General features: G+C 33.5%; 3 protein-coding genes across 11 annotated transcripts in view; 1 reads left to right on the top strand and 2 right to left on the bottom strand.

Annotated features, from left to right (window-relative positions):
• Positions 1–13,597, bottom strand: part of LOC105262572 (uncharacterized) — a 736,506-nt gene that overhangs the window by 3,067 nt on the left and 719,842 nt on the right. The window contains exon 1 of one of the 9 annotated variants that reach the window (XR_009342600.1): positions 2,103–2,121. The exons of the other annotated variants lie outside the window; for them this stretch is intronic. The gene's annotated coding sequence lies outside the window, so the exon portion shown is untranslated. Of the gene's footprint in view, positions 1–2,102; positions 2,122–13,597 lie in introns of those variants that run through there. 9 annotated transcript variants of the gene reach the window in all.
• On the top strand, positions 9,310–10,714 carry LOC131803505 (uncharacterized). Its single transcript, XM_059124855.1, has 3 exons — positions 9,310–9,581; positions 9,652–9,838; positions 9,896–10,714. The coding sequence occupies exons 1-3, from the start codon at positions 9,568–9,570 to the stop codon at positions 10,712–10,714; spliced, it is 1,020 nt and encodes a 339-aa protein (XP_058980838.1). The 5' UTR covers positions 9,310–9,567.
• Positions 10,738–12,341, bottom strand: LOC101892193 (putative nuclease HARBI1). The gene is made up of 4 exons (XM_011297598.3): positions 11,916–12,341; positions 11,422–11,860; positions 11,219–11,363; positions 10,738–11,154 (listed from the first exon to the last, which is right to left on the bottom strand). The coding sequence occupies exons 1-4, from the start codon at positions 12,023–12,025 to the stop codon at positions 11,072–11,074; spliced, it is 777 nt and encodes a 258-aa protein (XP_011295900.3). The 5' UTR covers positions 12,026–12,341; the 3' UTR covers positions 10,738–11,071.

The raw sequence follows: 13,597 nt of genomic DNA, 5'->3' as shown, positions 1-13,597 counted from the left end.
CCATTAGAAAATGTGTCTAAAATCATCAAAATACCAAATATCGGGGGGTGCCGTTATATGGGGACTATCGTCGACCTATATAGATAATTCTCTTCCGAGGTATAAAGTGCCCGCAAGGAACTCCTTGTGTGGATTTCCAGACAATTCCGTTAACAAATGTGGGTAAAATCATCAAAATACCGAATGTCGGGGGCACCTTTATATGGGGGCTATACGATATCGTGCACCGACTGACTGTAGCGTGTTTACAACAGACGGACAGGTCTAAATCGTCTTAGAATTTAACGCTGATCAAGAATATATGTACTTTGTTGGGTCTAAAATTATTATTTCGATGAGTTACAAACGGAATGACGAACTTAATATACCCTCCATACTATGTATGGTGGAGGGTATAAAAAAATCGTATCAGATCGAACGTAAATCCTGATAATGATGCAACACCTTTCGATTTAACAAAGATTGAACGTTACAATGATTTCGCTCAAGAAGAGCAAATTCAGAATCGTTTTAATGCCTCAATGGATCAATCTGTAGAAGCAGAAAATTACCAATTAACCAAAGATTCGCCAAACACGGAAGACAATTTAGAAATTAATTCAAATTCTGACAGTGATTTTGAAGATGCTGGATCAGAAAGTAACAACAGACAGAAATCGGAAGAAGGAATTTGTAGTTTTTGAAAATTAAGAAACGGAAAATTTATTATTTCAGATGCCACTCATAAAGAATTAGCTATGCTATCCCAGTTTGTTAATAGCACAGAAACTCCAAACTCTTATTTTGAAGCTACTAAAGTAAAGCTAAAGCTCTCCCATAAAAATGGCTTTACAAAGTAGAAACAAAAGCTGTACAAAGCCAGATTTGTTATCAAAGGTTATAATCAGACCAAGGGAGTTGATTTTAACCAAACTTTTAGTCCGGTAACAAGAATGTCCACAATTCCATCTCTTTTGAGTGTTGCTGCCACAGAAAAGATCCAATTAGCGAGGTTCGATGTTCCAACAGCTTTTCTTAATGGAGTGTTGAAAGTAACTAACTTCATGCAACAGCCAAGAGGATTTGAAGATGGTACAAAAATAGTTTGTTCTCTGAAAAGAAGTTTGTATGGTCTTAAGCAAGCACCACGGTGCTGGAATACAGGAATCCAAAAATGTTTAACCAAATTGGGATTTAAAGTAAGTTTTGCTGATAGTTGTTTATACATCAGAGAAAAACAGGGAAAGAAAGTAATTATTGTTCTGTATAGAGACGATGATTTAGAATTCAAAATTACCCACAATGATTCAAATTACTTTCTTGGCTTAAAAATTAAAAAGTCAGATGAATGTGTAAAAATAAGTCAGAAGAAAATTTTGGAAATATTTACGTTTTTGGAATGTAGAGCAGTATCAACTCCAATGGAAAGTATTGCAACCGTTGCTGATGTTCAAAAATCAACAACTGATTTTCCATATCGGCAAGCAGTTGGAGAAATAATGTATTTAAAGTTAGGAACTAGTCCGGATTTGGCATTTTGTGTTGGCGTTTTGTCATTTCTTGAATCCCCTACAACTGAAGATGTACATGTAATTATGGAATAATTTACCAAACAAACAGCATAAAGAAATTTGAATGTTATAGTGATGCAGATTATGGAGGCTAAAGAAACACAGGACGATCAACAACCAGCGAAAGAAAACAAACGAAACGATTAACGTACCGCTCACACGAAGTCACAAACTTTTAAAATTTTTTCTCTTAGTGAAAGTTTGAAGTATTGTTATACGTTTTCCATATTCTATTTTAAACAAATTAATTTTTTTTCTTGATACATCATACCAGCGCCAAACAAAACTGTGTTGCCCATATATTTTTGCACAACACTGGCAAAACTGAGTGTATTCCACAAGCTAGTGCTACAATGAACTGTAAAAAATGTAAATCTAAATTAAAAATTTGTTTGTTTGTTAAACTTTTTTAACTATAATAAAAACGTCACCAATCACTTTGTACAAAACATTATTTAAAAATCTACTAATTTTTAAAGTGTTATTATAGCATTTTTGAATTTTCAATGTTCACATTAAATTGTTCACATTTGTTTACACCAATGAATCTACCTTTATTTATCTACGATGACAATTAGCAGTTGAACATTTGTAAGACCATGCCGCGACTTTGTAAGACCATGCTGCGTCCAAAAATTTTATGCTGCTTATGAATGTATATACTTTATGGGGTCTACGATGAATATTAAGGGATGTTAAAAACGGAATGGAAATGTTAATATACAATCCTTTCCAAGGTGGAGGGTATAATAAGTAACAAAACATTAAGTTCGGCCGGGCCAAAAAAAAAAAAAAAAAAAAAAAAACATAAAGTGAGTGAGGCCGTTATATGGGGCAATACCAAAACGGGAACCTCTATAGGCAATTATATACTTCAAGGATTGCCATCTATCAAATCTCCTAAAGTACCAAATTTGAAACAATTATGTGGGTAAATGTGACTAGGATTATCAAAATACCGAATATCGGTGGGTATACTTATACCGGGCTAGAACCCACTATGAACTCCAAATATCGAGTTTTATCAGAATATCGAGTATCGAGAGGAACCGTTATAAGGGGATATACCAAAATGTGGACCTATACATGCTATGTTTCGCCATACGAGCTACAACCTATTTTGACCAACAAATTCAAATTTTTAGGAAAATTCGTGGGAAATTTGGCAAATATCATCAAAAAATCGAGAGGTACCGTTATATGGGGCTAGAGAACAACGTGTATAAGCCCAATGTTTCGAAACCGGAGCTAGAACCCATTGTGAACCACAAATACCAATTTTTAGACAAATCCGCAAAAAATGTGTCAAAAATAATTAAAATACCGAATATCGGAAGGTACCCTTATCTGGGGTCTATACCAGAACGTGGACCTATTCATATAATCTTTCGCCACCGACGCAAGAACCCATCATGACCAATTAAGACCAATTTTTAGACAAATCCGTGAAAAGACTGGGGAAAATCATCAAAACACGGAATATCGGGAGGTACAGTTGTATGGGGTCTATACCAAAACGTAGACTTTCGCCACACGAGCTAGAAACCATTACACCCTACAAATATCAATTTTTAGACAAAGCCTTGAAAAAATTTCACAAAAATCATAAGAATACCGAATATCGGGAGGTACCGATATATGAAGGATATACCAAAACATGGATCTATACATAAAATTTTTCTCCACACGAGCTAGAACCCATTATTACCTAAATATACCAATTTTTAGACAAATCCGTGAAAAAATGTGGCGAAAATCATCAAAATACCGAATATCGGGAGGTACCGTTATATGACGGCTATACCGAAACGTGGACCGATGTATCTCATTTTCAATACCAACACCGTTACTCCTTCCGAATTCCATTGAAATTAGAGATACATAGCGTATTTGGAACATCAAATACATGAAATCGGCCAAATGAATATATGGTAGCATATCCAAATCTGAGCCCATTTCAATATAATTTGGCAAGTAAAATTTTAGACCAAATTCCACAACACATTTCGAATTTCATTGAAATTTGGCGTACACAGCATGTTTGATGCATCAAATACATGAAATCTGCCGAATATATATGTGAGCTATATCCAAATCTGAACCGATTTTAATATCATGTTGCAAATTATTATATTAGACAAATTCCATCACACATTCCAAACATTCTTGTTACCGGACTAAAAGTTTGGTTAAAATCAACTCCCTTGGTCTGATTATAACCTTTGATAACAAGTCTGGCTTTGTACTGCTTTTGTTTTTACTTTCTAAACCCATTTTGGAAATATTTTAGACTACTGGACAACAGAAAGCAATACCCTAACAACAATTGCATTCATTCCATGTACACAAGTAAGCGTGGAGAGATTGTTTTCGTCGAACACCAACAAACTTGGAGAATATTTTATTAACAAGAGTAAATGGAGCATTTGAATATGAAGGCAAATTATTTTTTTACCAATTTTTATAATATTATTTTATTAAAACTTTTCCAAATATGACTAAAAATACATTAATTCATCTTAATATTACTTTCTATAATATTTGTAATGACTTAGTATACAAGCAAACGTTCGCAATGTGTATTGTACTGTTTTCAACGTTGTGTCATCCAGCAGACTAAATTTCAGTTTTGTTTCCACTCACATACACAAACAGTACAAAACAAAAAACAAGTGCCGTTAACTGAGTATTGGTTTTGTTTCGTTGCGTACTTCGGGAAAATACAGAACAAAACGATTGCAAACGTTTGCAATAGTTTAGTTTCGTCGTGGAGTAGTAGCATGTTATGCAGGCAGACCTAGTATATCATGGATAAACAAAAGACAACCAAATGTGTCTACCTTAACCACCGAAGCCGAAATGATTGCAGCGAGTGAGGCCGCTAAGGAATTAATGTGGTTGAAAAGCCTCTACAATGACTTAAAAAGCTATAAAGAAGTTCCAGTAATTTACATCGATAATACTGCTGCTATCCGACTGTCTCTTAATCCTGAGTTTCACAACCGAACGAAGCATACTTCTTCAAAACACTTCTTCGTTCGGGAAAAGGTAATTGAAGGCAATATTTTGGTATCTCAAATTTCTACCTTATTTTTCTTCGATTGCATTACTTCATCAATCTTCTTAATATTAATCATTAAAACAAGGGGAAGTGTTGAAGTATACCTTGTTTAATTAATTAATTTATATATATATATATATATATATATATATATATATATATATATATATATATATATATATATATATATATATATATATAAATATATATATATATATATATATATATATATATAAAAAACCCGAAATATATATACATCGTTTTATGGCAGTCTCCGAGTCTGCGCATAAATTGTTTATTGTGATCGTCGAAATCAAAGATTTCTAGTGTGAGACCATGCTGCGGCGAAAAAATGATATAATACATATATATATATATATATATATATATATACATATATATATATATATATATATATATATATATATATATATATATATATATATATATATATATATATATATATATATATATATATATATATATATATATATATATATATACGCGTAATGACTAGAATGGAATTCGAAATTATTTCAGGTCGTAGAAAAACTTCGCAGTTGTTGTATGTTCCGGAACAAAAAATGATTTATGTGAAAAAATCTGCATATAAAGGTGTGCTTAAATATGTATGCAGAATAAAAAGTCGTAAATCAAGAGTGAACGTGGAAAACGAAAAGTGTTATTTGGATAAAAAGTACATTGAACATAATCATGACAATGAAGAAGAATACTACAAGGAACTAAAAGTGTTAAACCAAATTAAGACGGATTGTGAAGGAATTGGGAGTGTCTTGGGAGGAAATCGAACTGCTATTAGTACTATTCTCCTCATCATCTTTCCGTAATGCATGCGAAAAGTAAGTAAACATTTAAGTTTAAATACCTATAAATACACATATATTGTTTTGATTTAATATTCAGCAACCAAAACGATTCGAAAAATATTTCGTTTCCAAAAATACAAAGAGGTCTGCAAAGGATTGTTAGTAAAAATGTGTGTTTCCCCGAAAAATGCCGTTCAAGTTATTGAATCATTTAATTACGAGGCGGTGTGGACACAGTTTGGATTGACAAAAGATGAGGATAACCCCAGACATTTTTTTACTGCCTGCATAAAGGAAGAAAATAACTCATTCTGTTTATTCTCCTCATTAAAATCAATTGAGTTAATTAAGGAAAACATTCAACCATCACAGAGGACATATCTGATGGATGCAACTTTCAAAATCGTCCCACATGGATGCTTCAAACAGCTTCTTATAGTATACATAGCATACTTTGACGTAGTAGACGTAGTAGGTGCCACATTTGAAACTGATATAATTTCACGACTAATAATATTACTACTGTAGATTTTTCCAGTTTTTTTTTTTTTTTTTCATTTTGATGGATCGTAAAACGAAGCAGGCTTACAATGATGTCCTTATTTATATAAAAGAAAATAGTTTTAATATGGATCCTCATATGTTCATAATGGACTACGAGGCAGCTATGAGTCAGGCTGTAAATTTGGTTTACCCGAATTCAAAAATATTGGGTTGTTGGTAATTTGGAACTGTGGTTAAACTGCCACAATACGAAAAATCGTTAGCTGATTGAAGGGAATGGAAATAATAATGTACGTAGGCGCATAACTTTTTAATTGACTGATATTGGTTGTTTAGGGGGTGAAAAATGCCTGTGTTGGCATCAAGGAAAAAATTCGCGCGAATTAAAAAGTTATGCGCATACGTACATTTTTATTTCCATTCCCTTCAATCAGCTAACAATTTATAGTGTTGATATGTTAAGTATTTGAAAGCAATTTTTTGGTGTAAATAGAATATTGTATTCCATAATATCATCCCATTTATAACAAAAATTGCTTTCAAATACTTAACATATCAACGCAAAACATATACAATAATAGCTCATTAATGTATATATACCTGTTATATATATATTCTGTTAATGGATGGAGGACTTATTTCATTATGAAATAAATCCCCAATTATGGGGACTTATTTCATTTTATTTTGGGGAGATTTTTCATTTCATTGGGGAGTTATTTCATTTTGATTTTTAGGGATTTATTTCATTATGAAATAAAGCCCCAGATTTTTTCATTTTCTGTTTGGGGACTTATTTCATTGGGGACTTATTTCGTAACGCCCATATTCACATCTGATCTTGGATTGGTAGAAATGTTGGGATATGCGAAGTTTGAAAATAATCGGATACATTCTTCCCATTTCTGAGCGATTTATTTATTCAACATTTTGCCCCTTTGTGAGAAAGGTGCCAAAAAGTGTGAACCGGTATATCCAATTTTCACACCATATCTTTTAATGGTTAATTTAAGGACTATGCGATGAACATTTCAAGTTTTATAAGTGGTTTAGATACTCCAAACCCTGACCTTTGATTGGGAGGCACAAGAAGGAGTGGGCTGATATATCCCATCTTCACACAAGATCTTCTTCTTTTTTTAGAAATATTAAGATGTGCTAAGTTTGAAAGTAATTGGATGCTTACTTCGCATTTTATGAGCGATATATTATTCAAAATTTTGACCCACTGTGGGGAGGTACCAGAAGGAGTAGTTCCCTATATCCATCTTCACACCATATCTTGTAATTGTTAAAATATTATTATGTGTGAAATTTAAAGAGAATGTGATGCACATTTCGCATTTTATGAGTGTTTTAAACATTCCAAATTTGGAACTTTTGTGGGGTATGTACTAGAAGGAGTGGTCCCATCTTATCCATCTTATCTTTAGTTTTCCTGCATATTATGAAAATTTCATTAAATGTTTCTATTTTGCATTTTCAAATGTCGTAATTTATTTGTAAATGCTCTAATTTGTTAAGGATGGGACATATTTTTTCATTGTTGTGATGAGTGTTCGCTCAGGAAATATTTTGTGTAGAATTAAGTCGTTGTTTCCGTAGTTAATGGAGTTCGACCATTAAATAAGAAAAAAGTTCGATCTATCCGTTATTCAAACCTGATCTTGCGTTGGTAGAAATATGGGGATGTACGAAATTTGAAGACAATGTGTAATATTATATATATACTAGCTGAACCCGGTGCGCTTCGCTACCCCTTTTGACTTTATGTGCATTCAAAATTTTATTTACGAATATATGTTGGTTAAAAAAAAAAACAAATTTAAAAATTAAAAAAAAAAAAATTATTGCACTACTTTAATGCGTAAATAACCAAAACCATTAGAAAAGCAGTAACATGACATACATACACGAAGGGTTTGTCCTTCGGATTTATTTATTTCATAGCAAATACCAAGAGTGCAGTAAACTACAATCTTTTGAAGTTGAGTGGCATTTGTATTGCAATTAGTGAAGCAACATACTTCGCCGTAATAAGTGTATTTCAAATTAATTATTGTGTTGTTTTTTAGTGTTAGCCTAGGAGTTGTGGGTCAATGGTTCTTATTAAAATCATATCCCAATCTGATCCGATTTAAATATAATTTAAAAAAAAATACTTTTACACCAAATTCCGCCACACCTTTCATATTTCATTGAAATTGGTGCGTCAAATATATGAAATCGGCCGAGAATATATATATTGGAGCTATATCCAAATCTTAACTAATTTCCAATTAATTTGTCACATTTATTATTGTAACCAAATTCCGCCACACATTCTGAATTTCATTGGTATCGGTCATATATATCATGTTTGGTGCATAACATGTATGAAATCGGCCGAAATATATATGTTAGCTATACCCAAACCTCAACTGATTTCAATATAATTTGGCAATTTTTTCTGGTACCAGATTTTGTCTCTCTCGCTTTGGGTGCATCAAATATGTGAAATCGGATGAGTATATAGCTATAAGCTATTATCAAATCTCAGCTTATTTAAATATAATTTGTCGAATTTATTTTTGTACCAAATTTAGCCACTCATGCCGAATTTCATTGGAATCGGAAATACGTATCGTGTTTTGTGCATCAAATACGTGAAATCAGCGGAAAATATATATGGGAGCTATATCCAAATCTGAACCGATTTTAGTATAATTTGACTAATTTATTTTCTAATCAAAATCCCGTTACATATTCCAAATTTCTTTGGAATCGAACATACATATCGTGTATGGTGCATAAAATACATGAAATCGGTCGAAAATACATATGAGAGCTATATCCAAATCTGAACCGATTTTAGTATAATTTGACTAATTTATTTTCTAATCAAAATCCCGTTACATATTCCAAATTTCTTTGAAATCGAACATACATATCGTGTATGGTGCATAAAATACATGAAATCGGTCGAAAATATATATGAGAGCTATATCCAAATCTGAACCGATTTTAATTTGACAAATGTATATTTGTTTTAATTTCCGCTACACATTCCAAATTGCATTGAAATTAGAGATACATAGCGTGTTTGGTGCATCAAATACATGAAATCGGTCGAAAATGTATATGGGAGCTATATCCGAATCTGAACCGATTTCAATATAATTTGACAGATTTATTTTCGGATCAAATCCAGTCATACATTCCAAATTTCATTGAAATCGAACATTCATATTGTGTTTGAGGCATCAAATTAACGAAATCGGTCGAAAATATATATGGGAGCTATATCCAAATCTGAACCGATTACAATATAATTTGGCAAACTTATTTTTGTTCCAATTTTGGAGACTGTCAGCCTGTTCTACGATATCGAAAGAACACGTTCGCACAACTTTTACACGACAAACAGCTGATTTCCGTTCCACTAAAATCCATCAGAACGAAAATTTGCACGAAAATCAATGCGAACGAAAACGTAAGCGTTTCAGTGTAATTTTGCGTTCCACTATCTTTTTTCTTTCGTACGCATGCGAACACAAATGTCAAAATCAGTCACTTGTGTGTTTGCTGTCGTACGATAACAATTAAGGAAAATCTGTTTTAAAGCATAAACATTGCTTAATTGAAAATGGAAACAAAAATGTAAGTAAAAATAATAAATCCAATTTATTATGGGAACAATAAATATATTTTTTTATTTTCTCAATTCCAGCACGAAAAAATCATCAACTACACAGCTGCGGGCACTAGTTGAGTATATGGAGGAGAATCCCGAGTTTGCCAGAGGAGTGCCAATTTTTGGAAGCAGCAGGCAATCCCTGGAGGACCACTGGAAGAAGTTAGTTTTTAAATTAAATACCATGGGTCCTCCTTCCCGCACAATTGCAGAGTGGAAAAAGGTAAGTCAGAAAACTCGGCTTACGATCTATTTGTCTGACCGGCATTACTATTTACAGACGTGGGCCGATCTAAAGTCCCGCACCAAAAAGAAAATTGCGGAAAATAAAAAAGGGCTGCAAGGTACCGGTGGTGGTTTATACCGGTTTGAGTGCCTAACGGAGCTGGAAACAGCAATTGACCGGACACTCTTCTTGTCGAAGTCCGCAGCACCAAGTGGTAAAACTTTTGGCTACGCGGACGAAATAGATTACTGCTTCGAGGCATTGGATACCACACCATCAAGACCATCCAAGACCGTAGCAGTGGTAACACCTACCAGACAGTTCAGTTCCCCAGAATCACATACCCAACAACAACAAATAAACGTAAAAACCTGTACCATCACAACTCAACAATACCAACCACCAGCCAAAAGACAAAAAATCTCACCCCATTTCTACACACAAACTGCAAAACAACAGGCACAGTCAGCACACACACAACAAACTCAGACACAGTCAGCACACACACAACAAACACAGACCCAACAGCAACACCAACGTAAACAAACAACGTCCCCTCGTCAACACATGGAACATCAAACCGTGCAGAAATCACCCCCATTCAAATGCACATCACAACATAATTTTCCATCCACATCATCAGCAAAAAAACGTTCCAACGTCGGACAGCAAATACCTCTTATCCGTCGACAATTGCGGCTGGTCGAGCAGGCAAATGCAATAGCCAAGGAGCAAGCAGATGCAAGCAAAAGGATGACTGACGCTGCAGAGAGAATGGCAGATTGTGCCGAGGCCCAAACAAAAATGCTTAAGTCTATAGAAGCAATTCTATCAACTTTTTTGCAAAACAATTCACAAAACAATTCACTATAGTCCTTTTATAATAATTTAAACTAATTTTTTAATTTTTAATTTATATTATTTTATTTTAATAAAAAATTCTTTTAATTTTACAAATTTATTGCAATTTTTCTCCTTATTGCGTCAGCTCTGCTTTCAAGATCATTATTGTCATCCACTTCGTCTTCCAGATCATCATCAATAACATCACCTGGCGGCTCTTCAGATCGGTAGTGTATGCACATGTTGTGCAGCGCACAACATGCATTTATAATTTGCACTACCTTTGCAGCGTCATAATGAAGGCCCCGAGATCCGATGATACATCGGAATCTGTTTTTTAGGACCCCAAAGCACCTTTCAATGACGTTACGCGCACTAGCATGTCTCTTATTGAATTTTTTTCTCGGCGACATCTCTAGGGCTGCGGTAAGGCGTCATAAGAAAGGGCTTCAATTTGTATCCTCCATCCCCTATAAAAAGAAAACACAAATGTAATTGATGTATTATGATATAAGATGTATACAAATTACTCACCGAGAATCCAAAAGTTTCGTTTTCCATTGTCAAACTCCCTTTGCATACACTTGTCTGGATCACTCCTTTCCCATACAAATGCATCATGGTTGCTTCCGGGATGTCTAGCGTCGACAAATGTTATACGCATTTTATGGTCACATATCTAATTCGAAAAAACACAATAATTTTAAAATCGCTTTACGATAAATGTATTTACTTACCACCATTGCATTTATACTATAATAACCCTTTCTATTATAGTAAAGGGCTTTCAATTCGTCCCCTGGTGACTTGATGCGGATATGCGTGCCATCAACGCATCCAACAATTCCAGGGAACATTGTTCTTTCATAGAAAGCCTCCATTGTGTTGCGTTCCTCTGTAAGTGTCGGCTTTTTTATCCATTGGCCGCAAATGTGGTCCTCAAAAATCTGCAGACATTCCGCAATGGTTCTGCTCACTGTCGACTTCGCTGTTGAAGTCAAGGCTTCGTTCCCTAGATACTGTTGGTAGCTTCCTGTTGCCAAAAACCGCAAGAATGTGCCAAGTTTTAAATCGGGGCGGATTTGGGTAGTTCTGCAACCGGCCACCCACTTCTCTTCCATCAAATCCAAAAGAGCCCGAAAAACTTCCTTCGACACACGAAAATTGGCCACAAACCTAGAAAAAATAATTTTTTATTATTTCAAAAATGTAAAAATACAATCATACTTACTGGTTGTTAGGTACTTCAAATAAATTCGAAGCATCTCTTAAATGCCTCCGTGGCACATTTTGTACCTCCTCCTCATCATCCATAAAAAACAGGGCCACAGAAATATTCATTTTTTTCTTTTTTAAGAACACAAATAATCTGAACTCAATCACTAGAAATTTTATTTTGTTTGTTTATTTACAATTTGTTTGTTTACAACTGAACTGTCAGTTGAGACAGAGCCACTGCTGCTTTTTCGCGTTTAAATTAGACATTTGGCGCTTTTTTTTGCCTTATTTCGCGATTAATTTTGCCAAAAAATATTTTGCAACACTGAATCACGTAAGGCTATGCGAAAGAAAGAACGAAAGTTAGTGGAACGCATTCTTATGCGAAAGTGAGTGAGTAGCCTTCGTTCGCACAAATTTTCTTTCGAGATCGTGGAACAGGCTGTGTATCTTTAACCAATCAATAGATATGTGCATATAAAATCTAAATTTTTGGGAGGTACCTCCGATTCTGATGCAATATCTCCAGTTCCAAGTGGAAATTCAAAACTGTATATAGCCTATGTTACTTTCAGGCGATGTTGCAGTATATATGGAAATTTTCAGGAAAATCTATTCAGCGGTTTTCGAGTCCATAAATTACAAACAAAGAAACATACAAACATTTTCCTCTTTTATATATATATATATATATATATATATATATATATATATATATATATATATATATATATATATATATATATATATATATATATATATAATTATATATATATATATAGGGGGCTTATACGAAGACCTGGACCTGCATAGACAATTTTCTGTTTGATGCATCAAATACATGAAATCTGCCGAATATATATGTGAGCAATATCCAAATCTGAGCCGATTTTAATATAATTTTGCAAATTATTATTTTAGACAAATTCCATCACACATTCCAAATATCGTTGACATTTGCACATGCAGTGGGAGCTATATCCAAATCAAAACCGATTTCAATATAATTTAACACTCATTCCAAATTTCATAAGAGTTGGACGAACATAGTGTTTGGTGCTTCAAATATGTGAGATTGGCCGAAAATATATATGGGAGCTATTTTCAAATCTTAACTGAATTCTATATATATTTGGAAAATTTATTTTTCCGTTACACCATCCGATTTCCGTTGAACATTTCAAATTTGGAGACTGTATCTATAACCGATCAATATATATGAGCATAAAACTAAATTTTCTGGAGGTTCCTCCGATTTCGGTGCTACATCTCCAGGCCCCGTGGAATTCCAAAAATTTATATAGCCTATGATATTTCAGGCGATGATGTAGTATATGTGGAAATTTTTAGGAAAATCTGTTTATTCCCTCTTTTATAAATATATATAAAAAGAGAAGGAGATATGTTATGACTCCCGCCAAAGTCGATGATACAAATTCACTATTTCATCCGTGTTTAATTCTTCCTGAACTATGTGCGTGAAGATAAAAACGAATTTAACTAGCGAAGGAAAATAAAAACGATTTTTGTGAAATAAAACGATGTGAAATAAAAACGATTTTGAAAAATGATATATTTTTTTAAATTTCTGGTTATTTTTGTTTGTACCCCATAAGGAACATTATTATAAGTATAAAAAAATAAAATAACTACCCATTATACCCTACACATATTAATTTTCAGACAAAGCCTTGA

This window comes from Musca domestica, unplaced genomic scaffold (genome assembly GCF_030504385.1).
Source record: "Musca domestica strain aabys unplaced genomic scaffold, Musca_domestica.polishedcontigs.V.1.1 30, whole genome shotgun sequence".
In the NCBI taxonomy this organism is placed as follows: Eukaryota; Metazoa; Arthropoda; class Insecta; order Diptera; family Muscidae; genus Musca; species Musca domestica.
The sequence above is the reverse complement of the archived record's forward strand: the minus strand, read 5'-3'. Positions and strand labels throughout refer to the sequence as shown.